The 27,665-nt window shown below is 49.2% G+C and overlaps 1 protein-coding gene across 2 annotated transcripts; it reads right to left on the bottom strand.

Annotated features, from left to right (window-relative positions):
- Nucleotides 1-4,527: 4,527 nt before the first annotated feature.
- Nucleotides 4,528-27,280, bottom strand: LOC122393415 (ras-related protein Rab6). Of its 2 annotated transcripts, none has more exons than XM_043389380.1 (8): nt 26,811-27,280; nt 25,594-25,652; nt 24,735-24,788; nt 24,198-24,303; nt 22,245-22,360; nt 18,935-19,024; nt 17,678-17,744; nt 4,528-5,598 (listed from the first exon to the last, which is right to left on the bottom strand). In XM_043389380.1, exons 1-8 carry the CDS (start codon nt 26,878-26,880, stop codon nt 5,531-5,533), a joined length of 630 nt encoding a protein of 209 aa, XP_043245315.1. In that variant the 5' UTR covers nt 26,881-27,280; the 3' UTR covers nt 4,528-5,530. The 2 variants fall into 2 exon arrangements, with proteins under 2 accessions (XP_043245315.1, XP_043245314.1); XM_043389379.1 differs by lacking the exon at nt 4,528-5,598 and adding an exon at nt 13,492-14,207.
- Between the last annotated feature and the right edge of the window lie 385 nt (nt 27,281-27,665).

Genomic DNA, 27,665 nt, shown 5'->3' on the forward strand with positions numbered 1-27,665 from the left:
GTGATACACTCATATACCACCAGTGCTCATTTACCGCGGATTTGCTTTGTCTGCATCAAATTGTCCACAGAGAAAAATCGTGCTGAACTTCTGACATTGAGTTTGGGGTAAGACGGGAAACTACAGGGTGTTCCATAATGAATGTGCATTTTAAATAGGCTCAAAATCTGAGTAATTGTATGTATAACACATAGAGCGATATACCATTGTATTGGCGAAAGAATGGCTTTTTCTGTCGTAATGGCTTCAGACACTTGCATGCTTTCAGTTTTCGGCACTGGCGCCGTTTCTGCGGAGGCAAATTTCGGCCCTCCTGCAGACATGCCGAACGCCTGCCTAACGTCCTCTGGCTTCAGCCCGCGAGCAAATGCATCCACAGTGTTTTGCAGTTCCAGAAGTGTAGTGGGAGGGTTGCGCCGTAATTCCGTAATGGTACGTTATGCTTTTCCTTAACCCGGCAGGCGGTGGGCCTACCAGCCACCTTCCACGCGGTGGGGGGGGGGGGGGGCACTTTTTTGCCCCCCCCCCGTATCTCCGAAACTACTGGACGGATCCGAAAAATTCAAACGGCGTTCGATAGCCCTGTCAAATTTGTCGAAGGAAACCAAATTTCATTGACCTCGGGGTCACCGATGACGTCACAGGTCAGGTCAAAGATAAAATGTTTCACCGTTCACAGGGCTTCTAGGGAAAGCGCTATAACACCGAGTAAAACGCATTTTGTCGAAAATCAGCGATAAGGCGTCAGTTGTCTAGTACATATGTTGCTATTAGAGGTCACTGGTCATACCAGGTCAGGTCACAGGTCAGGTCACCAAAGGTCACCAAGGGTCACCACATGAGCCCAACTTTACTAAGGTTATGTGATGCATGTTTTATGGCCAGTTTTTCATTTCCAACTCAATGGTGTTGGTTATAAGAGCATCAGGTACGGTTTAGGTCACTTTCTGGTGGAGGTCAGGTCAAGGTCAGGTCAAAAAAGGTCAAATTTCAAAGTTGATATTTTTGCACAAAATGGGTATCGATTCGATGCAACTCGTCACGGGGAGTCTAATGGTGGTCTTTGTTTTGCGCTACGAGGTCTAGAATTGCTAAAAATTGAGTTTGAAAATTTGACGTCATCAATTTTGAACAGTTTTTTCGCTATAACTTGGCCAAAAAACGAGGTATCGATCTCAAATTTGGTATGTAGATAGAAGGCGGTAGGGACTATCACATATGTTCCGGTTTTTTCGAAATTCAAAAAACTTTTTGGATTTTTTGGCTATTATATTCAAAAAATCTATTTTTTGATTTTTGGGGGTCAAAATCCAAAAAATTCGAAAAACCGAAATAGCAGTTTTGTAGCCCTTTTGATTCCACACCTTTTATGTCTAAAACATTTTTCTGTATCTCTAAAGCTGTAGGCCTGACAGCTCTTCCCGCGAAACCTTTTTTTGGGTCGAAAATGGCAAAAATGACGTCACTCTTACGTCATTAGCGGCCAACCTATCATAGCCTTTGGAAAAATTTTTGGTCACCATGTGCGCTAGCTGCTCCCGGGAGGGTACTGAAAGTTTGGTGACGATCGGCGCAGCGGTTCTCGAGATATATCGAAAAAAGTAAAGGGGGGGCAAAAAATTGCCCCCCCCCCCACCGCCTGGAAGGTTAAAATGGTACCCATACCTACGGCGGACCGCAGTTACGTTTCTCAGCCTACCATATTCTGCGACTGCCCAAACTGCCTCTTCTTGTGTGAACGGCGCAGTGCATCGTATCTGTGCTGCTGACATCGCGGCAGATGGCGGCCATGTGACTGAATGCTTTGGGATAATTTTTGCACAGATAAAAAGGCCAATCTTTTTGGAACAATGCTCATATAAAATTATCGATCATTGTTTTATTTAAGATCCTCCAATGGTACATTTAAAATGAACACTCATTATGAAACACCCTGTATGAATCCAATGGGTTTGTAATGGTGAAAATATTTTTGCTGCTGTGGGAAAAAAAGCATTTCTTATATGAATATGTTCGATTCCGATACTATCAGACATGTTAGCAATATTCCTTCGGCACAGTATATTCTCGAATAATGAATGTGAAAAACGATTCTACATGGCTTCTGAACTAGGGCCTACCTATATACGAGCATACGCCTTCTGCACGAAACTCGTATACTGCCATTTCCGAAGCACTTGAGACCAACGAGCGACCTATAGCCTTGCGAGCGACTGTATCAATGCGGCTAATCTCGGGCATTTGTTGCGAGCTGTGCTGGTCGGTGAAAGAAGCTGGCCGTCTTGCCCTACCCAAGTGACCGTCTTACCCCATGGGGTGGGGTAAGACGGGTTTTTGCAAGGTTTTGCAAAAATAGTTTATTTGTTGAATCAGATCTAAGTCTCATCTTCTGGCAAATGGAAATAAAATGTCTAAAAAAGGTTTTAACTCAGTTTCCCGTTTCTATGATGTTTCTAACCGGCCGAAAAATGGCTCCAAAGTTAAGGTGCCCGTCTTACCCCACTTTCCCCTACGAACCTAGTGCACGAAAATCGTATAGGTTCGCAATCAGGTATTGCAACGAGGCGTTTACTTCAGGTAATTCGTATTTTATGCTGAAATAATTTTTCTCACATTCTTTTCCTTTTCATTGCAGTTTATTTATTCATCTACCCCTCACTTTTCATCTAGGGTCTGCAAACAACACGTGTTCCAGTCAGTTGAAGGCTTTATGAATTTCTCTCATTTTCACAAATGCCGGCTTACGTCAAATGTCCCGACGCGCCACCCAACACAAAGCTGGTAATTGTGAGCGGCTCTTCTTCAGTGCGACTAACTCTAAACGCCACGAATAAACCGCCAAACGAGCTCGCAAAGACGGCCTTCCTTCTGTCGCTTCTCACCGTCGCGGATGCTTTATCGTCCCGGGGGATTTGGCCGCGACCCGCGCGCCGCACGCCAGCCCATTGCCGTCCGCTGGAATGGCTGAGCAGAGCCGACGAATCCCCCCGAGTTTTGTCGAGGATCTTATCTGCCGGCTCGAGAGGCGGCCGGGGCGCCGAGCCGGCCGGTGCGGTGTGCCGAAATGCCCCGAGGACGTCCGGTGGTGCTGTCGGAACGGGTCACGCCGCGCAGAATAACGAGATCCCGGTCGGCGGGACGCAGCGCGCGGCCACGCCGATAACGGGATCGCGGTCTGTCGGATGGAGACGGGGGTCTCCCCTGCGCAGATACGCGTGTGTGATGGATGGCGAGCCGGAATGTGTTTGAAATCCGTTTTTAGGAGCGTAAAATCCACTAACGGACTTGAGCTGAGTTCCCCGAACTGCGGGTTTTACAAAGTGAAAGGTCAACAGGATTGAAGATGGAAAATAGGACCACCGAAATGGGACAGAACTTCTGTGCTGTGCTGTCCGTCTTCTGTCACAGAAGACGGACAGCACAGCACACAATTCATTTGCACCTTAGTGCTTCTGATAAAAAAATATGTAACACTCTCAGATGTTCGGCAACTCATTATTACCGTTTTCAGATTTTTTAACGAATAATCGCAATAATTACTGTAGAAACAATTCCGGAACAGCCAAAACAATGCCGGAACAGCGTTTCATGCGTTCAATTACCACAAACACGGGTAGGTATTCGCTAGTCTCGAGTCATCGACCTTTCATAACGAATACTAACCGATGTGTCAAGTATCCTCCTCACCCGTCGCGGTGCTCCAGGATGTCGTTTGTCGAGGCCGGCAGCCCCGCCGCTCCCAGAGGACCCCGGCCGACTGCCGTTTCAATTAAACCACATGTAATTCACGGTTGTGCCAGAGACGCCGTTCGGCTGTCGCCATTGTCGCCATTGACGGTCCCTGACCAGACGTCAGGACCGTCGGCTCACAAGGACAGAGATTTGTTAACCGGAACGCACAGCTTTCGTGGGGTGACAGCATAGTTACCAACATCGACACGGAGGGTGATTGTGAAAGAGTAGGGCGGATGTGTCTGAGGTTACAGGGTTAACTGAATGATTACGTTCTTGGCGGATTGATTTGTAGACGTTGAAGGTGAGTCAGACTATGACTAGAATAGCTAACAATTTAACTTTATTCTCCGCTTTATAATGGTGGACGTTGGCAAAGATTTAACGCCCAAACTCAAGAGAGTATACAATTTACGCTACATACCTATTACCTACTGACGAAAAAGAGACTATAAAGTATAATTTATACAAACATACAGAAAGCGACCACTTTTGACTTTAATAGGTCGTCGGAAAGCGTATATGTCTGTGAATTAACGGCAAGGTTATCGAACTGCCTATCTTTCCCTGATTGTTGCGTGCTCTATTATATAGGTAAACAATGAGTCAAGCCGATTTTACTATAACTATGCGATTAACGATTGTATCCCTCCGTTATAGCATTATGTCAGTTCCCACTTACATATGAAGTAAAATCATCTAGCCTCCCTCCGCGTTCGCATTGCGGCGTGGAAAACTTTACTGTTTTAATGACAGTAGTTTCCGTATATACCACCATTACGCAAAAACAACCACTGCATTCGCGCTGGTCTTATTGACAGTTGAGGCGGTGTGACAACAGGCCGGTACAGCACTGACAAGACGACCACCCCCAGGTACCGCCTCAGCCCGCAATGCCGACGGTACCTAAGGGGGCCGACCCACCCAGCGGCACAACAGAGTTGCTCTCTCGTCCTCTTCCACAAGGAACAGAGGTGGCTTACACGAGCAGGCAGAGTGTCCCGGCGGCAAAGTACAGGATGTGCGACATTACAGCGCGCGCTAACGGAAACAGGTATGCATAGTGTTCCTCTTCGTGGCTGGTGTGACAGAAAAAAATGATTTACATTGGTACATAGCCCGAGACAGACAGCCGAGAGGTCTACACGGATAACGTCTGACATGGTTGTAGATAAAGCGGACTCCAGTGAGCTCAGTAACCAGTGTGAAGCGCTGCGAAGCGGTGGAGAGAAGCGGACAACAGTGTTCGTTTCTCGCTTCACAACCAGTTTCGTCGGGCCGCGGCGTGGCTCACAGCTCGCCAGCTCTCATCGCCCGTCCTACCGGTGATATCCGCGCGGCGTCCCGCCCGCCGCCCCTCCCAACACACACTGAGCCGTGCGCGCTCACATCATCACCGTCAGTGTGAAAACACGTCACCACATCACAAACCACGTCACACCAGCTGGTGCAGCACACTCTGACGCGCGCCCGAACCGCGCGCACGTCACCAAACAGAACATCGCAACGCAGATGTATACGCAAACAACCGAGCGCGACGCGGCACGCACGCGCGGACGTCTGTAACAAAATGGCGAAGCAGCGGCCGGTCCGCCGGCGCTGGGTCGCACCGAGAACTGAAGAATCTGGAGGCTTTCGGCACACATACCATTGCAATAGCTTTATTCTCCACCCTACAAAAAATAAAGCCACGGAATAGGTGGGTGCCGCCGGCGGAGACCTGCAGCAGGGCACCAGAAGCGGAACGGAGACGACCGGCGATGGTGCCTCCCCCTCTCGGGAGTGGACTCGTCTGTGCTCAGCAGCTGCACCAGCCCTCCTCCTCCTGTTTGGGCTCGCCCGTCGGCTGCGGACTGAGCTCCACTCCTGGCGCGGAACTCGAGTTAAGGAGTCGTAACCAGTCGGTAGACACAGCGTGTCGCGTAACCGCGTTTCAACGAAAACGTTTTAAAATAATATTTACCTATCAGAACCTAAATTTGTTATATACCTGGCCCTTAGCTTTGAACGTTAACCTACTAGATTTCCTTTATGGTCTAAAACGATAAGAAAAGCTTCTCGATGCCCACAGGCAAGCCAGCATATAAAATGAAAAGAAAAACGCAAGCAAAATCTTGAAGGATTTAGAAAATGTAGCATGCTGACATTAATGAAAGTTAAAAAAGACGTAAACGCTATGTGCGGATGTGCGGCGTGCTTTTCGCACATTCTCCGCCCGGGCGTTGCCTATCAATTTCCTTGTATCGTTCATAGATGGCACTAGTGTGTGCGCCTGAACTGTATGCTGTACCGCAGGGCTCGCATATTCCAACCGGACCGCTTCGCATGCTTGACGCTGCACTATGGTTGGAAACGGCCTCACGGATGGCCATGGGCAATTTCGGAATATTTGTATATTTGGGGTGTCATTCTGTTGGAAATTGATGAAATGTTTTGAATTGGGCAGAAAAAATATTTAGTTGCGCATTCAGTCTTCATTATCGTACGTGGAATCGGGAGTTTCTGATAGTGGCTTTTTTGGTGCGCCGTCAAAGGTTTAAACAACCGCGCTGATGATAGCGTGTGGCGTACCTCAATGACGTTGTAAGACGGGATTTCCATACATCAAAATAATCCTTGTTATGTTGGCTATCGAGTGGAGTGACTCTTTTTCCCATGCGTGTTCAAAATCAGGAACGGCATTCCATTCTGTTTGCAGTGTCACCACAGCAACATTTGCAAAATTACGTTTATGTTTCATTGGACATACAAAAAGTTCTCCATCGACCTCCATTGAGCTTTTTGGCAGAATAAATCTCTGTTCAATTCTGCGTAAGGGGAACCTAAAATCAAACTGCGCACTTGTGCGCAAAATCGTCCGTGAAGCTTCATCTCCCGAGGCGTACCTACCCGTCGCATCGTTAGCACCAGGTCGGCTCGTCAGTCGTGCAATCGCTTATCCTAATAAATGATGGTAAGAAGCAGGGTTGCGGAGTCGTGGTGGCGCCAAATCCGACTCCGACTACGACTCCGACTCCTGACTCGTTGCCATGACTCCGGGCGACTCTGTCTCCGACTCCGGACCCCTGCCAGTGTTTCGGAGTCGTGATGGAGCTGTTCCGATTCGGACCGACTCCGACTTCCACCGCGGGCTCCTGACCGACCCCGACTCCGACCCCGACTCCGACTCCGACTCCTGGCTCGTTGCCACGACTCTGGGTGACTCTGACTCCGACTCTGACTCCGACTCCGACTCTGACTCCGACTCTGACTTCGACTCCGCACCCCTCGTAAGAAGTAACTGCTCGCCGCTGCACCTGGAGTATGGATATCGTGCAGACGTGTATGGATATCCTGGAGTATGGATATGGATATCCACTGACAGAACAGACATACAGACGTGCCGTAAACGCCATTACACTGCCAATACCATGGCAAATCAAATGGCTATCTATGTTTTTTATCATCGTTCTACATTTTCCAAAATCTTGAACTGAATGTTGGCAAGTTCTCGTGACTACTTCACGACCATGATGCATGCATTTCTGAAATTGATCTTTTTTTTCAGCCAACCACGTACTCGTATGATAAAATGAATGTCACCATCGTGTTCTACGCCCAAAAGTACCCATAAAACATGTGTCATGGGCTGCGAATAGGTACCAGTTTTAATTTTCGGGGTTATGTGCTTACCTGATTGACCTGACTTTGAACCTGGCCTATGTTTGACTGACCCCTACATGGATCTGACACTCTTTTAGCACTTATATGAAGGGTTGTGACAGTTGTGACAGAGTCAGAGTTTATGACGAGAGGCACCGATTGCGAGATTCTAAAATCCATGCTACTGAAAGCCCGATTTCAAGTGTTTGACCTGACCTTGACCCGACCTGTGACCTCGAAATTCAACTTTTAAGTATTCATGTGAATCGTCTCGTCGCGTTCTTCTTTCGTTTGCCGCCTCGTGCGTTTCGCTGCGCCTATTTGTTCGCGAGTTATCGGCTGGGGGCGTTAAACGCCCCCTCCCCTCCCCGGCAAACGGCGGGTGGGGAAATACCCCAGCAACTGCCGGGTTAATCTGACGCATTTTTTGCCATTTGATCGTCATTTTATTTCTTACTTTTTTGCCTAATCTAAAAAAAAATCATTCATACTTTTTCTCCGAATTTTTGAACCTTTATGACCAATAGTAAGACACTGTGCGTCACTACGTTGATATTTCTCGCCCTAAAGCATAACAGCAATATCCATTCAGTAAAAACAGTATTAAAAACATGTTCAAAATGCCTCGCGATATCGATAACATTACGAAAGACATAGGCGACTTATAACATACTTGCAATGATGACGTCACACACGCGTGACGTGACGTGACCTCGTCATTTCTGAGTTACTGTATGATGCACGAAAGACACTGGTATAACTATGCAAAGTTTCATCGCAGTCTGTCTACGCATTAACAAGTTATGGGCAAAACATTTTTTCGCGTTGACCCCCGGCCATCCGTGAGGCCGTTTCCAACCATAGTGCGCTGTGCCGGCACACACGATTAGTTTGGTACTGGATGTGCGTATCAGTGTTCAGGCTTGCCCTAAATGCATTCGATAGCTTCTGTAAGAACCAGCAGACATTTTCGAATTTCATTACCATGCAGAGGAAAACGATTTACATTCGCCCTTAGCAGTCCAAACTGAGCTGCATGAAACACAGCATTTACCGGCGCCCGGTTGGTTTCTATCGGCACCTTCAGGAATTTTTCATTGAAGCGATTTGCGAGGTTCAGCATAGGCGGCGGAACGGGGAGGGCACTGGGGCACCGTGTCCCCCTTTGATTTTGACACTTTAACATTAGCCCTATGGGCGTTGCATGGAAAGAATGGGACCAAAAGTCGGCAGTGCCCCCCCCCCCCCCCAATAATTGAAGGTGTTCCGCCGCTACTGAGGTTCAGTGCCCATGACAGAATACTTACCCTATTACCTGGCCTTCTGTAGGTACCTAATGACACGTTTCTTTGGTGCTTGATAAGAAAGATGTATGATTAGTTGTTACTCTACTGCCTTTATTCGTCATTCGCGTTAATGTGCTTGTAACCAGACTTATTTGAACAGCGTCCCTCTATAGCCAACTGCCCATGCAAAACCTGTAATAGCTTTTGAGCAAAGAATACGGTTTACGACAGCCCCAATGGAAATAACCTAGCGCCCCCAACTAAGGCTTTTGTCAGTCACCAGTTCAGGAGCATATGTATTTTGGATTTCGCTCGAATACGGCGTGTATGTGTTTGCCGACAGGTTGCCACTACGCCTGAAAGGCGACGTACAACGTTGAAAAGGCGATGATGTCAACAGGACGAGCGCCCCGACCATCACCGTGCCTACGGCATTGACACGAGGTGAGGGCCAATAGACCACCACCTTTGAATGGTCGCCGAATATCAGCTGCCCTGCGTGGGCGGCGAACCTCAGGGACCAACAGAACGGTGTCGCCATCGTCGGTATAACCGCGACCATAAATAACGATCAGCTCAACACGTTTACAAAGGCCAACCAATACCATTAACTGACAATATGTAGCAAAAAATGTGTTCAATTTTCGTGTTCGCGTCCGATTTCTTTTTTCTCATCGCTATTGTTCAGTCATGCCGTTTCAGACTTCGACCCACTATTAGGTAAGCGCATTTCGCGACAAAAGATCTCATGAGGTCGTTTTTGAATGCCAATTCAGCTTTAGAACACATTCACAGGCCTGAAGACACGTAAATCATTGTGGACTTTGGGATTGTTCACACCGTCAAAACATTTTTCCGTGACAAATTTGATGCCATGGGCTGAACGTCGGTAGTTAAATGGGGAATGAAGGCCAATCAAACAAAACCTTTTAGCTGCCTTTTAACTGAGTAAACCACCAAAATTGTACTGAACATCGTAACCATCACATATTTTTATGGCTACGATATTTACTATTTTCTGACAAAATACAGCGTTTAACCCGCGCCCTGCTGGGGGGGGGGGTGTTTGAACACCCCCCCCCCTAAGGTTTTTCGCGAATATCTCAAAAACGGCGGCGCGGAGCGCCGCCGTTTTTGGTATACCTTATCATACATCAATTCTACACATGTTGTAAAAATTTCAGACCAAGGTCATTCAAGGTCAGGTCACCAGGTCACTTGAAGTGACCTCACCTCATAAAAAGTTTCAATGTCTGTCATAGCTACACCGAGTGACCGATTGCTTTGAAACTTTCAGCGATTGCTAAGAGCAATAGCATGTACAAAATGTATATCTCAGAATTTTGATATCGATGACCTAAGGTCAGGTCAATTTTGCGACCTCCCCATTATAAGTCAATGGGAGAAAATTCAAATGCGCCTCTTTTGGACGAAAGACATTATAAACACTCCCAAACACTGAATTACAAGTGGTTTAGACACACTGAGCATGAAAATGGTGTCCGTGACCCCTGTTTATGCCCTGAGGTCATCTCAGGTCACGAATAGTATCTAACAGTTTTTCGCAAATAACTTTTGATAGAGGCATGCTAGAGCGATGAAAACGCCTTAGATGTGTTCAGCTCGACGATACGGATCGACTGATATGCAACATGACCCTTTCCGGTCAGGTCATGACCTTGACCTGAGGTCAAATTTTCAAGTTGACCTTTCAAGGTCAAGTTATAGTTCATTCGATGCGTCTTGACGAGAGGAACACGATGCCGGTAAAAGTAAGCTCGTACAAGGCTTGAGTCAAAAGTTATTGCAGAAAAACTGTTTCCGAAAAAATCGGCTATTTTTGCAGTTTTTGCCCCCTGCAGGCAAAACCGTTGACGTTAGGTCAAATCTGAGAAAATTACTCAGAAAGGACGTTAATAGCAGGGGGATGTCGTCTCGGTTCTCCCCATGTATTATTCGCCAATCAGCTTAACACTACCAGTGACGTCACTGGTGGATCACCAATCGGGGCCTGCCGGCCGGCCGGCCGGGCCCGTAGGAGGCCAAACGCAGACGTTTCCAGAAAAGCGTAAGCCGTATAGATACAGTCGTGGATGGAGTTTTGCTGTGATTCGGCTCTCCAAGAGTGCGTCAGCGGACCAGGACCAGGATAAAGGTCATAGTGAACCGGCATCTGATTAAATCCGCTCACGGCTTAGCAGCCGACTTCGACCCTTCGCCCTCGTAAAATACAAAAGCTTGCCGGTTATCAATCCACCTGCATCTCCTCATCTGCTTACTGCCTATATCGAACAGTTACTGCAGCCGTTTTGGAGCGGCTCACGGCCGATAACACGCCGGGCGTGCGCTAGCCGCCGGTGCTAAGCGCTAACCATTTAGTGCGCGTGGCCGACTGCCGCCCCGATGGCGCTGGCCCCCGCACCGACACCGGCGCGGCGCCGCTGACCCATGGGGGGGGGGGGGGAATGCTAGAGCCGGAATTGGGATAGAAGCCGGTATGGGATTGGGATGGAAACTTAGCGAGACTAAGGGATTGTGTTGTGCCTTCGGTAGGCCCCCAAAAATCACCGGTGTAGTGCCCTCAGGGCCGCCGGTAGTATGAAGCCTTTGGAGGCACTGGTGTGGGCCCTCAGAGGCATTGGTGCAGGGCCCCGGAGGTGCCGCTGTGGGCCCTCTGAGGTGCTAGTGTGTGGCCCTCAGAGGCGCCGGTGAGGGTCCTCACAGTTGCCATTGCGGGCCCTCAGAGACACTGCAGTGTGGTGTCATCACAGTCGGGTAGACCCTTAGAGCTGCTGGCTCTAACCCTTTATAAGCCGACAAAGGGCCCTTGAGAGGTCTGCGGTGTCTTCAGGAGCCCTGTGGAGTCCTCAGAAACCAGCAAGGTACTCTCAGACGTCGGTGGGGGCCCTCAGAGTCGTCGGTGCGGGGCCCTCAAAAGTCACCGGTGAGGGCCGTCCGATGCGAAGGTCCCGTCTTAGGCCGTCAGAGGCTCGGGCGTTGAGCCCTCTGAGAGCCGCCGATATATGGCCTTAAGAAGCACTGGTTTGGGCCTTTGGAACTTCATTCAGGGGTGTCGGTTGAACTCAGAGGTGGCAGTGTGGGGCCCTCAGCTGGGCACCGCTGTGGGGCTTTCACAGCCGCCGGTGAGGGCCCTCGCAGGCGCCGTTGTGGGGGCCTTCAACCATTGGTTTAGGGGGTCATCACAGGCGTGTGTGGAACCCTTAGAGCTGCTGGTCCCTGATAGGCCGGTAAGGGCCCTCAGAGGCCGGCAAGTAGCCCTCAGAGGTCGGCAAGGGGCCCTCAAATACCGACAAGGAACAATAAAAAGCCGGTTTGTGGCTCTTATGGAGAGAAGTGTGGCTATTGTGTGGCTATTCGGAGCACATAAGGTGTTCTTTCGAGCCCTGTGGGACTCTTCTGAGTCGAAAATGCCAGCGTGGACCCTCAGCCGCCAATTGGCGTCGCAGGGCCCCTCGGGCCCGAGAGGCCCCCTGATCCGACGGGGGCACGTGCCCCCTGCCCCCCCCCCTCCGGGTGCAGATAGAGAACGCAAATCGGCGGTGCGGGACACAACAATTGCAATCGTTCCCTCTGCCGTCGCGAGGTCGCCCATCCGACCCATATATCCCAAGATTGTCAACCCTGGGGCTCGGGTCGGCAATGTATAGGCAAGGAAATCAGCTTTAGGTGAGTAAAAAAGTTATCAAGAGTCATTAGTTGTCGTTACGTTCAGTAATAGCAACGATAAAGTGCCAAATGTACCCGACGTACGGCTTGGAGCCGGGCGCCGCGCGGTATCCACCAGTGACGTCACGCTAATGCTTAGCGACCGGTCCATTGGAAATTGCGGGATGATTCTACCTCTCTTATACGGCCTTGGTTAATAGGGCTATCGAATGCGCTTTTCCGCGCCGCTGTAGCTCTATTGGTTCCCGAGTTATACGTTGGCTTCTTGGAAATTGTCGACATTCGACCTTGAAATCGGCGAAATTTTGCCTTCAATGACCTCTGGTGACCTGACCTTTGACCTGACCAAAAAATTGACTGAAGTGATTTCCTCATTATTTTTGACGCTCTTTCGAACGCCGCCTTCCGCGTGTCGCTACGTGGCCCAGGAGCCGAGTTAGAAGGGGGGGTGTTCAAACACCCCCCCCCCAGCAGGGCGTGGAAATCCAGGACCCCCAGCCGGGCGCGGGTTAACCCGTAGCCGTGACTCATGCCATCCCATCCTTTCGTTCTTCGTTGCCAATGTCAAGTGAGAGCATGTAATATGTCACCGCCACCCACCCATAGCTTTCAGTGGCCGTGCACCTGTTATTGTGGGACTTTGAACATATGAAACAGAAACAACCTCCTGGCCCTGGGTGACCATAACCAGTGTAAGAATGGATATAAATGGTGCACCGCGTTATTTGTAAGGCTGATTAGTTTTGCAATTAGTGTTGAGCCACCACCAACTGCACTAGTCAACTGTTGTTAAAGCAGAATGAACAATATTGGTCAACTCCATGTATGCATGTTTTCCCAAAAAGCTGTAAAAATGAACGCTAGATACCAAGGGCAAGTATCCTCTCATGGGATGATCGTAATTCCAGAGGCTCTTATCCACTTGACCTCCACCTCTTTTATCGGCTGAGTAGCTCCTTTTTCCACCAAGTAAATGCCCACCCCGTTTGGCAGTTCGTTTATCAGGGTCTGCGTTTGACGATCGCCGAACATTCCCTGTCCTTTCTGCTCATCACATCTCGGTCGCTCTGTAGTTCGGGCGGCGGCCGCCAGGGGCGCGCATGCTAGCGCCGTTCGCGGGCTCGGACAGCACAACAAGCCGGGCTGAGGAATAAAACATCTGTATTTGTTACAAAAGTGCGGCGGCGGCGGCGTGGACGGGACTGGCACGCAGTGGACAGGGGCGGCAGACAAAGGCGCGTGCACGTGACGCCGGCACATGCAGGACGGCCGGCCGGCGAGCCGCCAGAAGCGTTCCACAGCGGCGGGAGGCCGCCCGGCCAGCGCTCTCTCACACACGCACACCGCGAGCTATTCCCTTACCCTGAACACCAGTCAGTCCCTCAGCCGGCCGGGCCGCCCAGACCCGGGCGACCCACAGCGGAGCCTGACTGTCGTACGACAACTAGCTTATGATTTCAGTGCAACGAACCCACTACAGCTATCGAGAGCAGCCGTCTACGAGACTGACAACAGAACGCTGGTTATACCATAAGTGGGACTTCTATCACGAATATTACCGACTAACCTCAATCGATCTCCTGGCAATAAATAAGAAAATAGCCGACATCAGCAGTGGAATCTTCCGCGCATGCGCGTACCACACAATCATATAAGCATTCATTCACATTCACCAGGCGATGCCAGAAGCTCGGGCATCGTTCATACAGCGTCTTTTGTCCACAGGCATTCCAAAGTGCCGGTTTCGTGCACTTGAAGTTGACAATCCCGCCCACAGGTGGCAGTCTCAGCAGGAGCATCCTCCCTCGTTGCCCTGCGTGAGATCGATCTTCGGATCTTTGTCCAAGTACACCTCGGTCACTACAGCGGCAAATCAAGGAAATCAACAGAACAAGCAGATCAGAACACAACAGGAGTCGAAAACGGAATCAGAACGCCAAATGGCTAAAGTGCACAAAGGCCACTGAAGACCAAACATTGCGGTGGTAACTATAAATATAAGACAAAATGTTAAGAACTTCACAAATATGAGACATCAAAGGGAGTTCATCAAATTTTCAAGGGCAAACTAAAAATATGGTGCCGGTCCCGCATATTGCAGCAATTTAATAACCTGACACGACTACCCTGATCTCAGCTATACCTACCTATTTATGAAGTGAGCATATCACTGCGCTTATAAACTCAAAAGCAGATTTAATTTAAGTAATGAATTATCTGATCATCATGAGGCCGGTTATCTTCCGAAAAATACGAGTTAAAAAGTAGGTAACCGTCCTGTCAGCAGCAGGTGCAAAGACATTGCGCACAGCGAATAAAAGAAACGAACATTATCTGCCGAAATGACGCTACTGAAATGAGGAACCTCAAAAGAGCTCATTTTAGAGCAACAACGCTTTTCCTGGAAGCCATGAAACCCGCAGTTGGTTGTACACAGAACACCGGTTGACAATTGCTACCTGCCGGTACAATTGCCAACGGTGAGCGCGCGCACATTTTCTCCGTTCCTGGCAGGACCGCGAGCACGCAAACAGCAATCAGCGTGCGCGAGCAGACGTGCACATGCTACGAGCAGGGCCGCGAACAGACGGACGAACAGAGAAACAAGATAGGCAGGAAGGCAGCATGCCATGCAGTGTTTGCTCTAAAACTACGAGCCAAAAGAAGAAATAAGGTACCGCCGCCGCCACTTACCGAACACTAGCGCCGACTAGCGGTCGGCGCGCGAACCACAGAGTCCGAGAGGCATGCTGTTACGGATGGCCGCGGTCGCCGTCCCACAGAACTACTGTTGCCGACGGGGAAGAAAGGGGGGGGGGTGTTCTGGCACGGATTAAGTGGGTACCATTTACTGTCCCCGACGGTTTGAAGAAAGGCTTTGCTGGGACATACGGTGAGCCCAACGGATGTAAAGCTGCTAGTGAAACCCCATCATAGTTGCAAATGGATGGCGGTGTGCGAGTTAATGTTGAAACTGATCGCTGGCAACATGTGCTTCTCCTAACTAGATAATTAGTGAGTGCTTCCGATGTACAGATTTCCATTGAACTGACTGAAGAGTCTACAGGCTTAACGAAACTAGGCGGGTGTGCGATGTGTGTCAAATTTCCCCAGACAACCGGTGCAGCCATTACTGTAACAATGCAGGGCAAAACTAGGTTGGATTCATAAATTCAGGGCGACCTACGCACATCGTTGAGCCCAGCAACCGGCCTTTCCAGAGAAAGGCAGGTACAGCATAACTGCAAATGGTCCCATGGCATATCGACATTGGCTGCCCAGTTTTGCGGCCCGGCGACGACCAGACTGCCAAAACCCAATGACCCGGCTAAAGATAACCTACGCTTTGCATTTGTGTTTGATGCCCTCTGAACATTTCTCATTCACGAAACTCGATTATCGATAGTTCCTGAAAGAACAGCCGACTGAACGTGAGCCAATCAATAGTGTCCCAAGGTAAAAAGGTCCAACAATAGTGTATCCGTTCGACCATAATGTTCTGTTTCTTTAGTTGAGAGTTGGTACCCCGCATTAAGCACTTCGTGCTCTTGTGTCAATTCTCAGATGTTTTTCATGATCGTTTTGTGCATTGGAGTAATAAACGGGGTGATGATGATCCGAATGATATAAATCAGCCAGGCGTGGAAAAACCCAGGCTCAAACTTAGCGCAAGCCCTGAACTATCAGCTATCACCTAAGGAATAGTCGAATATTATGATGGCATGTTAAGAGTTCCCAGATGTTCATCATATAAATTACTTATGAACCAGAACGCCCGAATACCAGTAATGGTTTCCCGTCTGGGCGAATTGACCATTATCAACGCTGATAGGCATCGATCTACGCCGATCATTACAAAGTATTTATAAATCACAGGGCCCAAGAACAGCAGGTTTCAACAAAAAATAAGGAAATTATGGAGAAAAAAATCCACACAAAATGAAAATAAAATAAAAACAGCAAGCTTTCAACACCAACAGAGCTAGACCATTCAAAGCGCAACAAAAATCCGTTTTAGCTTGTTAGTAGGTTAGAAACATAAAGCAGCAACAATTTTCCGCAACTGAAACAAACACCCAACAAAAAGTTTCCATTTCGCGGGTAGTCACGGCGAAAAAGACCCCCCCCCCCTCCCCGAGAACAATGTCGGGCCGAGAAGCGTTACGTGAATGGCGAGTTCAGCGACAGGGAACGGATGACGCAAGAGAATGTCAACAAACGACAGAGTAAGTAGGAAATTTAGATAAAGAGAGCGGCGAGGAGAGCTGCATGCGCGGCGGACCTTTTTAATGCTTATTAGTGGAAATTTGTCATCCATACGGGGGAAACTACTAAAAAAGACCTCTTGTCAAGCGTGCCGCCAACCTGATGCTTATGAAGATATGAAAATACTACTCAAAAATACAATCGTATAAATATGCATCCATATTGTCAGGAACAATACCAACAATGGCCTAGCCTAGCATTGATATTTCGGGAATGAAAGATTCGGCCGGTAAAACGTTTGATTTTAAAATGATCAGCGACATGGGTGTGGAATTTTAACTACATTTCGGAGATCAAATTATTTGATTGTGCTTTTAGCAAAAATAAAAGAAGACTTAAAGGGACCCTCCCACCTTCAAAAAAGTTAATGAATTGGCATGAAAGTGATGTCGCTCGGTTCAGAAAGAGCGAAAACGAATATCTACCAAATTTCATCGAAAAAAATATTCACTGGTTTTCAAGATATTAGACTTTTACGATTGTTTACTTTTTGGGATCTCCGTTGTTCCAAGCGACTTTATTTGAAAGTGCGGCATTTGTTGCGCGCAAAGCAGCATATCAACCGCGTGCTACAAAACGTTTTAGTCAAACATTTAAAAATCGTTAGATATCTGCGCTGACGTCACATATTCAGAGGGGTATTCCTATGCATTAGCCCCTCTGAATCAAAATGCTGCAATTTTGAAATTCAATATTTCCGATTTAAGGCATTTCTGGATGTTGTGAGTGCCGAAACCGGTAATTGTGAGCCAGGGACCCCATTTTGGCTATCTCAACTCAAATTTAATGTTAAGGTGGGAGGGTCCCTTTAATAAGAACCATTTCAAAGGAAGTTAAAAGAACACATTGATTATGATAAAATTCTTGATTCTTTTTACTACCTTCTTGATAGGGGATAGAAAAAACTTGTACTACACCCTGTACACCCTGTATACTGTTTATGGTACTTCTTGATATAAAACCCAATAATAGCATATCAATACCAACCCTAAGACAACGGCCCAACATAGAGTACCCAACCAACATGGACAGTTCCCACCTCCACCAGCGATTAAAAAGGATACTGTCGTCGCCCTTCTTGGTTTCTGAAGACTCCATGCCTGGCAGCGCGGCGGCCACCCGACGGAACAGCTGAAAACACCGACACGGTGACGTCAGACTAGTGTGTGACGTCATACACAGTGAACTCGTCACCGATGACGTCATACATATTGTCAACAGTGACGTCACACGCCACGCCTCGGACTCGATGACCGACCGATCGGCAAACACGCTACCCATAACAGCGTCCCGAATAGTCGCTCGTCATAACCAAACGTCATAACCGACCGGATGTGACCGCTTAGAGCTGCCGGTTTTTGCATTTAGAGCTGCCTCCTTTATATCCGGCACATTCGGTTAGCAAACCACTTTCTCTTACCGCACCCGGCACCCACCACGGTTACAAATCATATCACTGAGTCGTCTGGCCGGCCTGCCGGAACTACATTCAATGTCCGTCCGGATGGTCTCATTCACAAATCAGTGAGTCATCACTCATCAGCATCCCCCCATGCAGACAGACGGGCCAGGAAAGCCTAGTTGTCTAGGAATGGTTACGTTGATGCCCCCCCCCCCCCTCCCCCGACTCCGAGGCGATCAATGTCACATCACAGTGTTGGTTCCGGTTGCACCGATGTGATACATACGTGAAGATGGTAAGTTATGGTAAAGAAGGTAAGATGGTAAGTTAATGGCTCAGGTTATCTGAAGCCGACGTAAGAGGAGCTTATCGCACATAAAGAGACCATTGGAGCATTGGTCGCCAGGAATGTGATACTATCGGCGACATACCTGTAAAAGAGCTATCGCTATCCAAATAAGAGCCCATCACAACCTCATCCAAGCACACAAAAAAAAAAAATCAAGAAGCTGATTCACCGTGCCCTCCCGACCTTTCTCGCGTCAGTGTGGCCATCGTCGCTTGGGAGCATCCCTGACTCGGTCTGTCAGTCTGTCGGGCCGTCCGACCTATTCATCCACAGGGCGTGGTGTCTGCGGTCACATTCCCAGGATCGCCAGTGGAGTGTGACCGACTGGGACCACAGGCTCACCATCCCACCGCAGTGGCTAGCCTGCAGTCCACAGCCCGGCTTCCACTCTGGTGGACCGCTACCTAACCAAACAACCGCCTAGCCAACCCTGTAGCGTGTTACCAATAAAACACGACACAAAAATGAGCGACGCCAAAGTTAGGCTGCGACGCTTAACTTTTGTGTTCACGTGCGTGTGCATACATTTATGACCGTCACCAAACCGGGTGTGCTGGTGCGCTGGCTCACCTGTTTAACGTTGTAGCCGGCCTTGGCACTGGTCTCGATGAACATGACGCTCAGCTCCTTGGCCTTCCTCTCACCCTCCTCAGTCGATACCTGAGGGCCGAGGGGCAGCGAAAAGGTCAGAGGTCAACCCGGGTCACCAAAACAAAATTGCAAAAGACAGTTCTTAAGAACCCATCGGATAAATAAAACGTTGTGTAACAGTAGCAGAGCCGCGGTACGTTGACGGCGGCCAAAAATACTGCGCAGTACGGACTGCGTGTCAAAACAATTCTCCCCATCCACGCTACTCAAATAAACCCAACCCAGCGCATCTCCAGGAATCGGCATCAGCTCCCCCATGTCTACAACGCCATCACCTCTATGCAATGGCCGTGGGAGGTGGCCAAGGCGTGGGGAGGAGGCGCGGAGGGGGAGGGGAGATCAGCCGATGACAAGTCACGCCGAGGCCAGGCGCTGGGCACACCCGGCCGGCCGGCTGACCGCTTGTGAGAGCAACAATCACAATTACTACGCACCACTCCTGCATCGCGTGACGTAAGTGGGCCCGCGTCATCACGGCGTGAAAATTTAACACCACTGAAATGAACAGGGCCCTCTCCGGCCGGAGCCAGACAAACAGTGGCCCAGCCCGGCGGAGGCCGGGTGCAGCACCTCGCCCGACAATGGCGGCTGATGGGTGGAGATCCGGGAACCTGGCCAGACTGGGAAACGCCTTATGTACGGCCTGATGGCTTTAATCCGAGCAACACTGAAAGGTCAGCGACCGAAACAGGAGGTGCACGACCGGCCCAGACTCGGCGACACTATAAATCAATGCGTTAATGGTGTGCGTCATAACAAAAGGTACTGTTCATTAACTTGAGCAATGTGCGGTTACGGATAGCATTGCGCTATATTTGGCACATTTTGGTGTCAACTTTCCTCAGTGTTACGCGACCTATACGGCACCCGTGTCATCGGGTACACAACGCTTCCTCTCTTCCGTCTGCCGACCGACCAAGTCTGACCGGACGGATATACCAGTGGGTCACAGTGACAGTGACTGCAGCCGGCCGGCCGGCAGGGTCACAGCACGGGTCAGTAGGTCGAGCGGCGCAGCCTGACAGCTGACCGCCACTCCCACGGACGGGCCCGCACCCACACCGGGCCGCAGCGGCTCAGCGGCCGGGGAGCGAGCCAGCGACACTGCACGGCTGCCCACACCGCCCGCGGACCGGCCCGGCACGGCACGGACGGGTGCTGCAGAACACCGCATCCCGGCCCGGACTGACGGCCAATGGCACGGGCTGGGGTGATACCGCACAGCTGCCGCGGAGTATAGGCGATCTGACTTTGGTTTGCAGTAGCAGTCTAATGTGCTCAATGAAGAACAATGGATTCTCCAAAGTTGCACATATAATGAAACAGAAGTTGTTGCTCATGATGATGCACTATGAAACAGTTAACTACATCGGTGTTACGGTGTGAGTGGCAGTTTCGACACTTTGCTTGAGGCTGGCTTCAGAAGTTGACCTTCCAGAAACTAACCGTTCGTCTGAATAGCATGCAGCCCTTTGTCAGCTGTTAGATATTGCCCGAGATAGCACCTGATCCTGACCCGTTCTTAGAAACCGGTTAGCACACACACAAAGACACACACACACACAACTTTCCTCTCACACATTCCTTTGGTGCGTATGTGAGCGGAAAATCTTAATGGAGCTGGGAAGTGCTGGATTTACGAGATCAAGGACACCGTATAACGCATATGTTACTCAGCCTTCAGCAAAGGTACAGTCTCGAAACGTGCATGGGCCACACGTGAAGGCTCCCACGGACGGCCGAGACTGTCCAGAGTGCTGTACAAACAATAGCAGCCGTACGGCGCAATTACCGCCAGCTGTTACCCATGACGGGCCCTAAACCGAGATCATTTGCATCTTCATCTACATTTTACATTCTAATGACCCGGAGGCCGGTGAACGAAATTCATAATGCTTTAGAAAAACAGAAAACCACAAAAATTAGATAATCGATGGTCTATTTCCAGGTTCGATATTCCCGCTTTGCGTGCAGAGATATCTGAATTTAAATAAAGATTCTAAAAGAGCAAAAATAAAAAAAGAGCTATAAAAAAGTTGTCGAAGACGCATCACAACGCACCGTATGTAGTGCAATGCTTATTGTTTACCTATGACTGAATTCAAGCCAGACCAGACTCCATACTATTAGAGTTAAAAGGCCATGCATAATTACGAGCGAGCGAGCGCAGCGAGCGAAGTGAGTCTTTTCAATATAACGGAAAAATCTCAGTATGAGCGGCCCGGCCCGGCCCGGCCCGGCCTGTAACGCTTTTGAGAGGCTTATATCTCAGCAACCGCTGGACCGATTGGCCTGCGGTCTTTTTTGTTGGGTAGCCCCATCCCTTCTACCCCGTAATTGACTACTTTTGATACATCTCAGTGACCGTCGTGGCACGTGCCACGTGAAAAGTCAAGGGTGTTCAAGCTGTTTTGCAAAAGTAGTGATTTTGAGAGGTTCATATCTCAGCAGCCGCTTGGGCGATTGACTTGCGGTAATTTTTGTAGGGTAGCAGCATCCCTTCTACCCAAAATAGGATAGTCTCGATGCATGTGGGTCACCCCCAGTGCACGTGCAAAATACAACAATAAGAGGTGCCAAATTTGTTCCCATTTCAGTAACTCGGTAATTACTGGGGCGATTTCGCTGAAACTTGGCATACAGGTAGGTACCCACCAAGCAATGCATTCCCATGTGTTGCGGTTAGGGTGCTACTGCACGTGCGCACGTGAAGGGGGCGTTTCCAGATCTCGAGAACGGCTGAGCCGATTGCGCTCAAATTTGGTACACGGTTGGGGATCAGTTAGTAGGGTGCCGTGCAAAAGTCATTTTGGACCCCGTTTGCACGTGCGCACGTGCAGAATGCCGCTTCCAGATCTCAGGAACGGCTGGGCCGATTGCGTTCAAATTTGGCACACCGCTAGCGACCGGTTTGAAGGGTGCCTTGCGCAAGCCCGTTGGAAGCACCCTCTCGCCCTTCTGCACGTGCATGGCTCACTATCTCGCTCGCTCGTTCTTCGCCCAAAAGGCGTTTTACTGGTATTTAATTCAGCAGTTCATGATTCGCATGTTTTTGTTGCACTGTGCACCATCAAGCCGATCACATTCCCAGTCACGCACACTCCCGGCAGACACTTGACACCATTCACCACCCCGCCCTCATGGACCAGTCGCCCGTCCCCTTCCTCACTCCCGTGACCGCTAACTTCCGCCGGAAACACAGCGGACCCAGCGGGTGGCCGGCGCTCACCTGTCGCTTGTCCGACAAGTCCGTCTTATTGCCGACCAGCATGATGATGACGTCACTACCCCGCTCGGTTCTGACGTCATCAATCCACTTGGAGGTCTGGTGGAACGAGTTGGCGTCTGTGAAGGGGCGGGCGGGGTGGGTGTTACGGCGCCGCCCGGTCTGAACGGGGAGGGGGCGGGGGAGGGTCGCACGAGAGCCTGGAGTTCGTGAATCTGGCCTCCCCTGCGTCCGGCTGACCTGGTCACGGGGAGGGGAGGAGGGGGAGGGAGGGAGAGGAGGGGAGCAGTCAGACGGCCACGATCAATCTCCATAGGGAGTGGGTCCACCGGGAAGACCAGCATCGATCCCGAACCGGCCGCGGTTTCAGAGCGCCCCGCCGAGCCGAGGTGAACAGCTGTTGAATGAACGTGTACTGGGTGCATGTTGAATGCCTGGTTTGCACAGCGAGTTTGGGCTTGGTAGTACGCTACTAAGGTGACGGTATGACGAAACGTGCGATGCAAGAACGGAACAAAAATCGACCTGTCGTTTGCGATGAAGTAAATCGAACTGTTTTTAATTTGTTTTGTACGACGATAAATACAGTTGCATTCGAAGAATGTCATAATTTTCGAGTGAAACTAACAGTCCATTTATTATCTCATTCTTTTTGCGTGCAAAACCACCTATATCGAAAACACCATCCTGATTTTCCAAAAGTCTAAAAATAAACTTTCACGGACAAAAATAAGAAAGAAACTTGAACCCGTGCGCACAATACAATCAGTAGCGAACATTGCAACGTTATGCAAATTGCAAGCATTTCTTCGTTTCTTCATTTCAAGCATTTCTCCTGTACCGATTTCTTCGCGACTACACCTGTCACTGATTGCTATCAGAAGCCGGTGACAATTGGTAACAGCCCGACTCTGAGACAGCCACCCGATACCTGCGGGTGTCCGTGGCGGGAGACAGTGGGCCGCAGACGGACCCCCGGCCGGCTGTGGTTGGAAGTTGGAACATACCGACGGCGCCCGGCCCCGGGTCGGCGGGCAGTATCGATTGTGTCGCGACGTGTGCCGTTCAACGGCAGCCCAGCGCCAGCCAGCGAGGGGCGGGGCCGCGCGGCACTGGACTCGACCGGCGGCGAAACGGTGGACTGGACTGGACTGGATGATGAGGAGTGGACTGGACAGACTGGGTCTGTGGGGGATATAGTTGACTGGACTGGATGATGGAGAGATGGTGGACTGGGCTGGACTGGCGGGGAGATGGTTGATTGGACTTGGTCGGCGGAGAGATAGCGGACTGGACTGATGAGTGGGATATATCGCGCTGGACTGGTGGGAAGAACAGTACCGGATTAGAGTGAGATACCAAATGGGACGGAAAAGATGTCGTATTCCGCACCGGACTGAATGGGAAGAGATCGTAATGTAATTGAGGCAGATAACGTATCTAACTAACAATGGGAAAATACCGTACCACGCGTCTGCAAAGATATACTGAACAAGACCGATGGGAGACATCACACAGGAGAGACAACGTACAGTAAGATAGCAGGTGAGGGGATTGGACTGACCGTGACGGAGGTGCCGTACTAAACTCATGAGGCAGCTGCCTTACGCGGACCGGAGATAAATATTGTACATATCGTAAATAATATATCGTGCAAGACTGGTGGAGCGATACAGAACTGAACCGACGTCGGATTCCAAACTAGCGAGATTCCTCACATGATCAGAGGTGGGGAGGTTGGACTGGATTGGACTGGATTGGCGATCAAATTCCAGACTCGGAAAGAAGCCTGACAAGGATGGTGGTATGACACAGACCACACTAGCGAAATGACGAGGAATTATACACATGACAGTCGGGAACGGTCGCGGGACAAAGGCCTCGCCGTTCTCCGGCGCTCAGCGTCTGGCCCCGACGGTTGCCGACCCATCTCGGACACCTCCTCGGGCCACTCACTGGTAATGTCGTACACGACGACGGCCACGGTGGAGTCGCGGATGTACGACGGGATGAGGCTGCGGAACCGCTCCTGGCCGGCCGTGTCCCACAGCTGGAGTCGCACCTGGCAGCCACAGTCGGCGCGCAGTCAGCACACACCCAACCAACGTGCACGTGCGGCCCTCCACCAACGAGTGGTTGGTTAGCCCATGTGCTTTTGGTGTAATAACTTTGGATGACAGAGACACTCCTGTAAAATGACTCAATAGAAATGAGAAGAGGGTTCGTGCACACATTTCGGCAGCGGTTTTCAACAGCCATTAGACGTATTCATCAATGTATATCGATTATTGTGATGTTGACAACCAACCACTTAATACCTGGAGGGCCGAACCAGTGAGAAACAGTGCTACTTTCCCCACACAAATGCAAAAGGAATCAGAATTTTATTAGTGCTGAAATTGGTAATATGTTAGTTATGTTTTCAGCATACTAACATTAGCATCTGCTTCATTAAGAAGTTGGAAATAAAATGCATAAAATGCAGCAGCTTACCGTCCTGTCCTCCAAGTACATTGTTTTCGACAGGAAATCAATGCCAATGGTGGCCTGGAATGATAAGGCACAGGTCGTGAGTTGAATATGAATGAATGTCCTACATTTATAAAAGGTCTGTTCTAGCTTTTAGGGTGTGATCATGGAAAATACGTACAAACTCATAAATGACGTTCCTATACTTTTCTCATAATGTTGCACATGAATGGAGTTAACACATTGGATCATCACTAATGAGACACAATGCAAAGATATATTTGGACATTTACATTTTATATGGAAACAATGACATAGGCGCAGTGGCGGATCCAGGATTTCGTCAGGGGGGGGGGCATACGGTATTGTGGTGCCCCCTGGCATTTGGTACCCCCTGGAACAGACTTCGGGATGGTGCCCCCGGATACTTCGGGATGGTGCCCCCAGGCCTCGCGATGGTGCAACCAGGTCCCAGACCTCGCGATGGTGCCACCAAAGACCTCGGGATGGTGCCCCCGGACCCTCGAGATGGTGCCCCCTCCGACCTTGGGATGGTGCCCACGGAGAACTCGGGATAGTGCCCCCGGAGAACTCGAGATGGTGTCCCCGCGGATCTCGAGATGGAAATAGCTCCACCCGAGGCGAGGGACAGAAATGGGTCTCCGGGAGACCCCGAAAACGGCACCCTATTCCTATTGAACTTCTGGAGGGTGCCCCCTTAGGAGACCTCTGGGTTGCAGCTCCCGTCGGTGACCTTCGTGATGAATTAAAAAAAACCTCCGTGATGGTACCCCCGGGAGGCCCAAGGGCCATGACCCCCGTGGCCCCCTGGATCCGCCACTGCATAGGTGAACAAATATTCAAGTACAAATGCTCTAATTACCTGGTATGTATTGTCAAAGCTGTCATACATGAACCTGGTGATGAGTGAAGTCTTCCCGACTGAAACAAAAAAATAGCCATTGATATGCTTGCCTTCATTGATTGTGAATGGTGATTTCCCCTGTATTTTCATAACATACATGAAAAAACAAAAGCACAAAACATTAATGATGCATTGCTCACTCAACTATCTGCATTATTTTTCTGATATCTTGTTAACCCTCGCCGGCACAGGGGGGGGGGAGTGATGCGACCCCCTAAGATTTTTCGAAAATAACTCGCGTAAAGAGCGGCCGATCGCGACGAAACTTTCAGTACCCTCGAGTTAATAAACTTAACACCTACCCTGAAAATTTCATGACCCTGACCCAAATGACGTTTGACCTGTGACCCATTTCTCGAGACCATGTTTGGCCGGCATTGCGATTCGGCATATGTCGGCCCACATTAACCTCATGTTTGCAGTCTTTTCGTGGTTTCAAGCATTCAAACATGTGTTATGCTGTTGGTCCCATGCATTAGGGTGGGTGTCAAGGTCACCAAAAGGTCAGGTCAGGTCACTGACCTTTGATGACCTTGGTCCACTTTTTCCAGTTTTACATGTTTCTAGGCTAGTTTTTGGTGCTGAATTCAAATTTAGCAACCATTTGAACATTTACAAAGTAGTTTTGGTGCCTTTGTAGTTTGTAACATGTAACGAAGCTATCAAAAGCAGTTGAACGTTACAAAGACCCAGCCTCGCTGCTGGTTGACCTGATCTGACCTGACCCAACCTGGCCTAAAAGCAGGAAGACATCATCTATGATCAAAACTAACATGGTGTTTCTGATCAGTGCCTCGAAAACCCCATAGCAGCCACACTTTATTATGTTGTAACATGGCCTGATTTTCCCCGACTTTTGGGTCCTTGATCTGACCTGGAAGGTCAACTGATGACCTAGGACCTTAAAATTGGGTATCATCGGCATCCTCTCATCACAAGCAATGCACTCGTTTTTTTCCGCAAAGCTCTAGCTCAATCAGGGGCCAAACGCAAGGGGGGGGGGGGTCGCACCAACCCCCTTGTGCCATCAAAGGATGCAAAATGGCCTGTGCCGGCAATTACCTAAAAGCCATAGCTAATTACTAGCAAAATGAGAAATGGATAACTACATTGAATGAATAACATAGAAGTATTTGACAAATATAAAGGAAAATAACAAGTACCCAGTCACTCACCACTTTGCTCTCCCAAGAAGACAAGTTTGAATTTACGCAAGGGGTTTCCGAAGTCTCCAGACGTGGACATTTTGAGTATATGAAAAAGGTGTTTTCAAAGCACCTTTGATTCTTAAATATTTACAAATGAACAGCTCCAAAACACTCCAATTGACCACAAATACGACCTCACTCCTCTGTTCCTCGACTCGGTATTGGTATTGGTATTAGTATGAAAACCGATCGAAGGAACACTCTTAATTGACAGTCCCAGTTTGAGCAGCAACTACTAAGACAAAGTTGAACACAGATCAAGATGTATCAAATGTTTCAGAGGGATGAAGAGTAAGTGCGCGTTGTCCCAAGCTCCAAGTTTTTCTTTCCACGATAACCGGCGATAATACAGGGCGATAATTTCGGGAAGAACACACCCAAAAACAAACACAGGGCGAAAAACTACGAATAATAATCCCTTGAATCAGATCATTTGCCAGATAGCCACGTTCAAGGAATAGTTGATAATTTTCTTATACTGTATTTCATACCAGATTGCTGAAACATTTTTTGGATGATTTTTTAATTGAAAGGAATATTTCCAAGAATTTGCTAAATATTGTAAGAAATTACTGTTTCAAACGAAAAAAGTTTACAATAAGGCAAAATTACCATACCAAAGGAATTTACTTGTTGAGTATTTAGTTGAACTTTATAGTACCAATCTGGAAATCAAGTCCTTGAGATCAGCTGATAGGAAATGATGTTTTGACGTCATGGTGAAAGATGTAAATGATTTTCGATATTTTGTGCTATCAGCCAATAAACTATAATAGATGTACAAAGAATAATTAGGTTTGAGCATTAATATTAAGAAATATG

Source organism: Amphibalanus amphitrite, unplaced genomic scaffold (assembly GCF_019059575.1).
Source record: "Amphibalanus amphitrite isolate SeventyFive unplaced genomic scaffold, NRLGWU_Aamphi_draft 000534F_arrow, whole genome shotgun sequence".
Classification (NCBI taxonomy): Eukaryota; Metazoa; Arthropoda; class Thecostraca; order Balanomorpha; family Balanidae; genus Amphibalanus; species Amphibalanus amphitrite.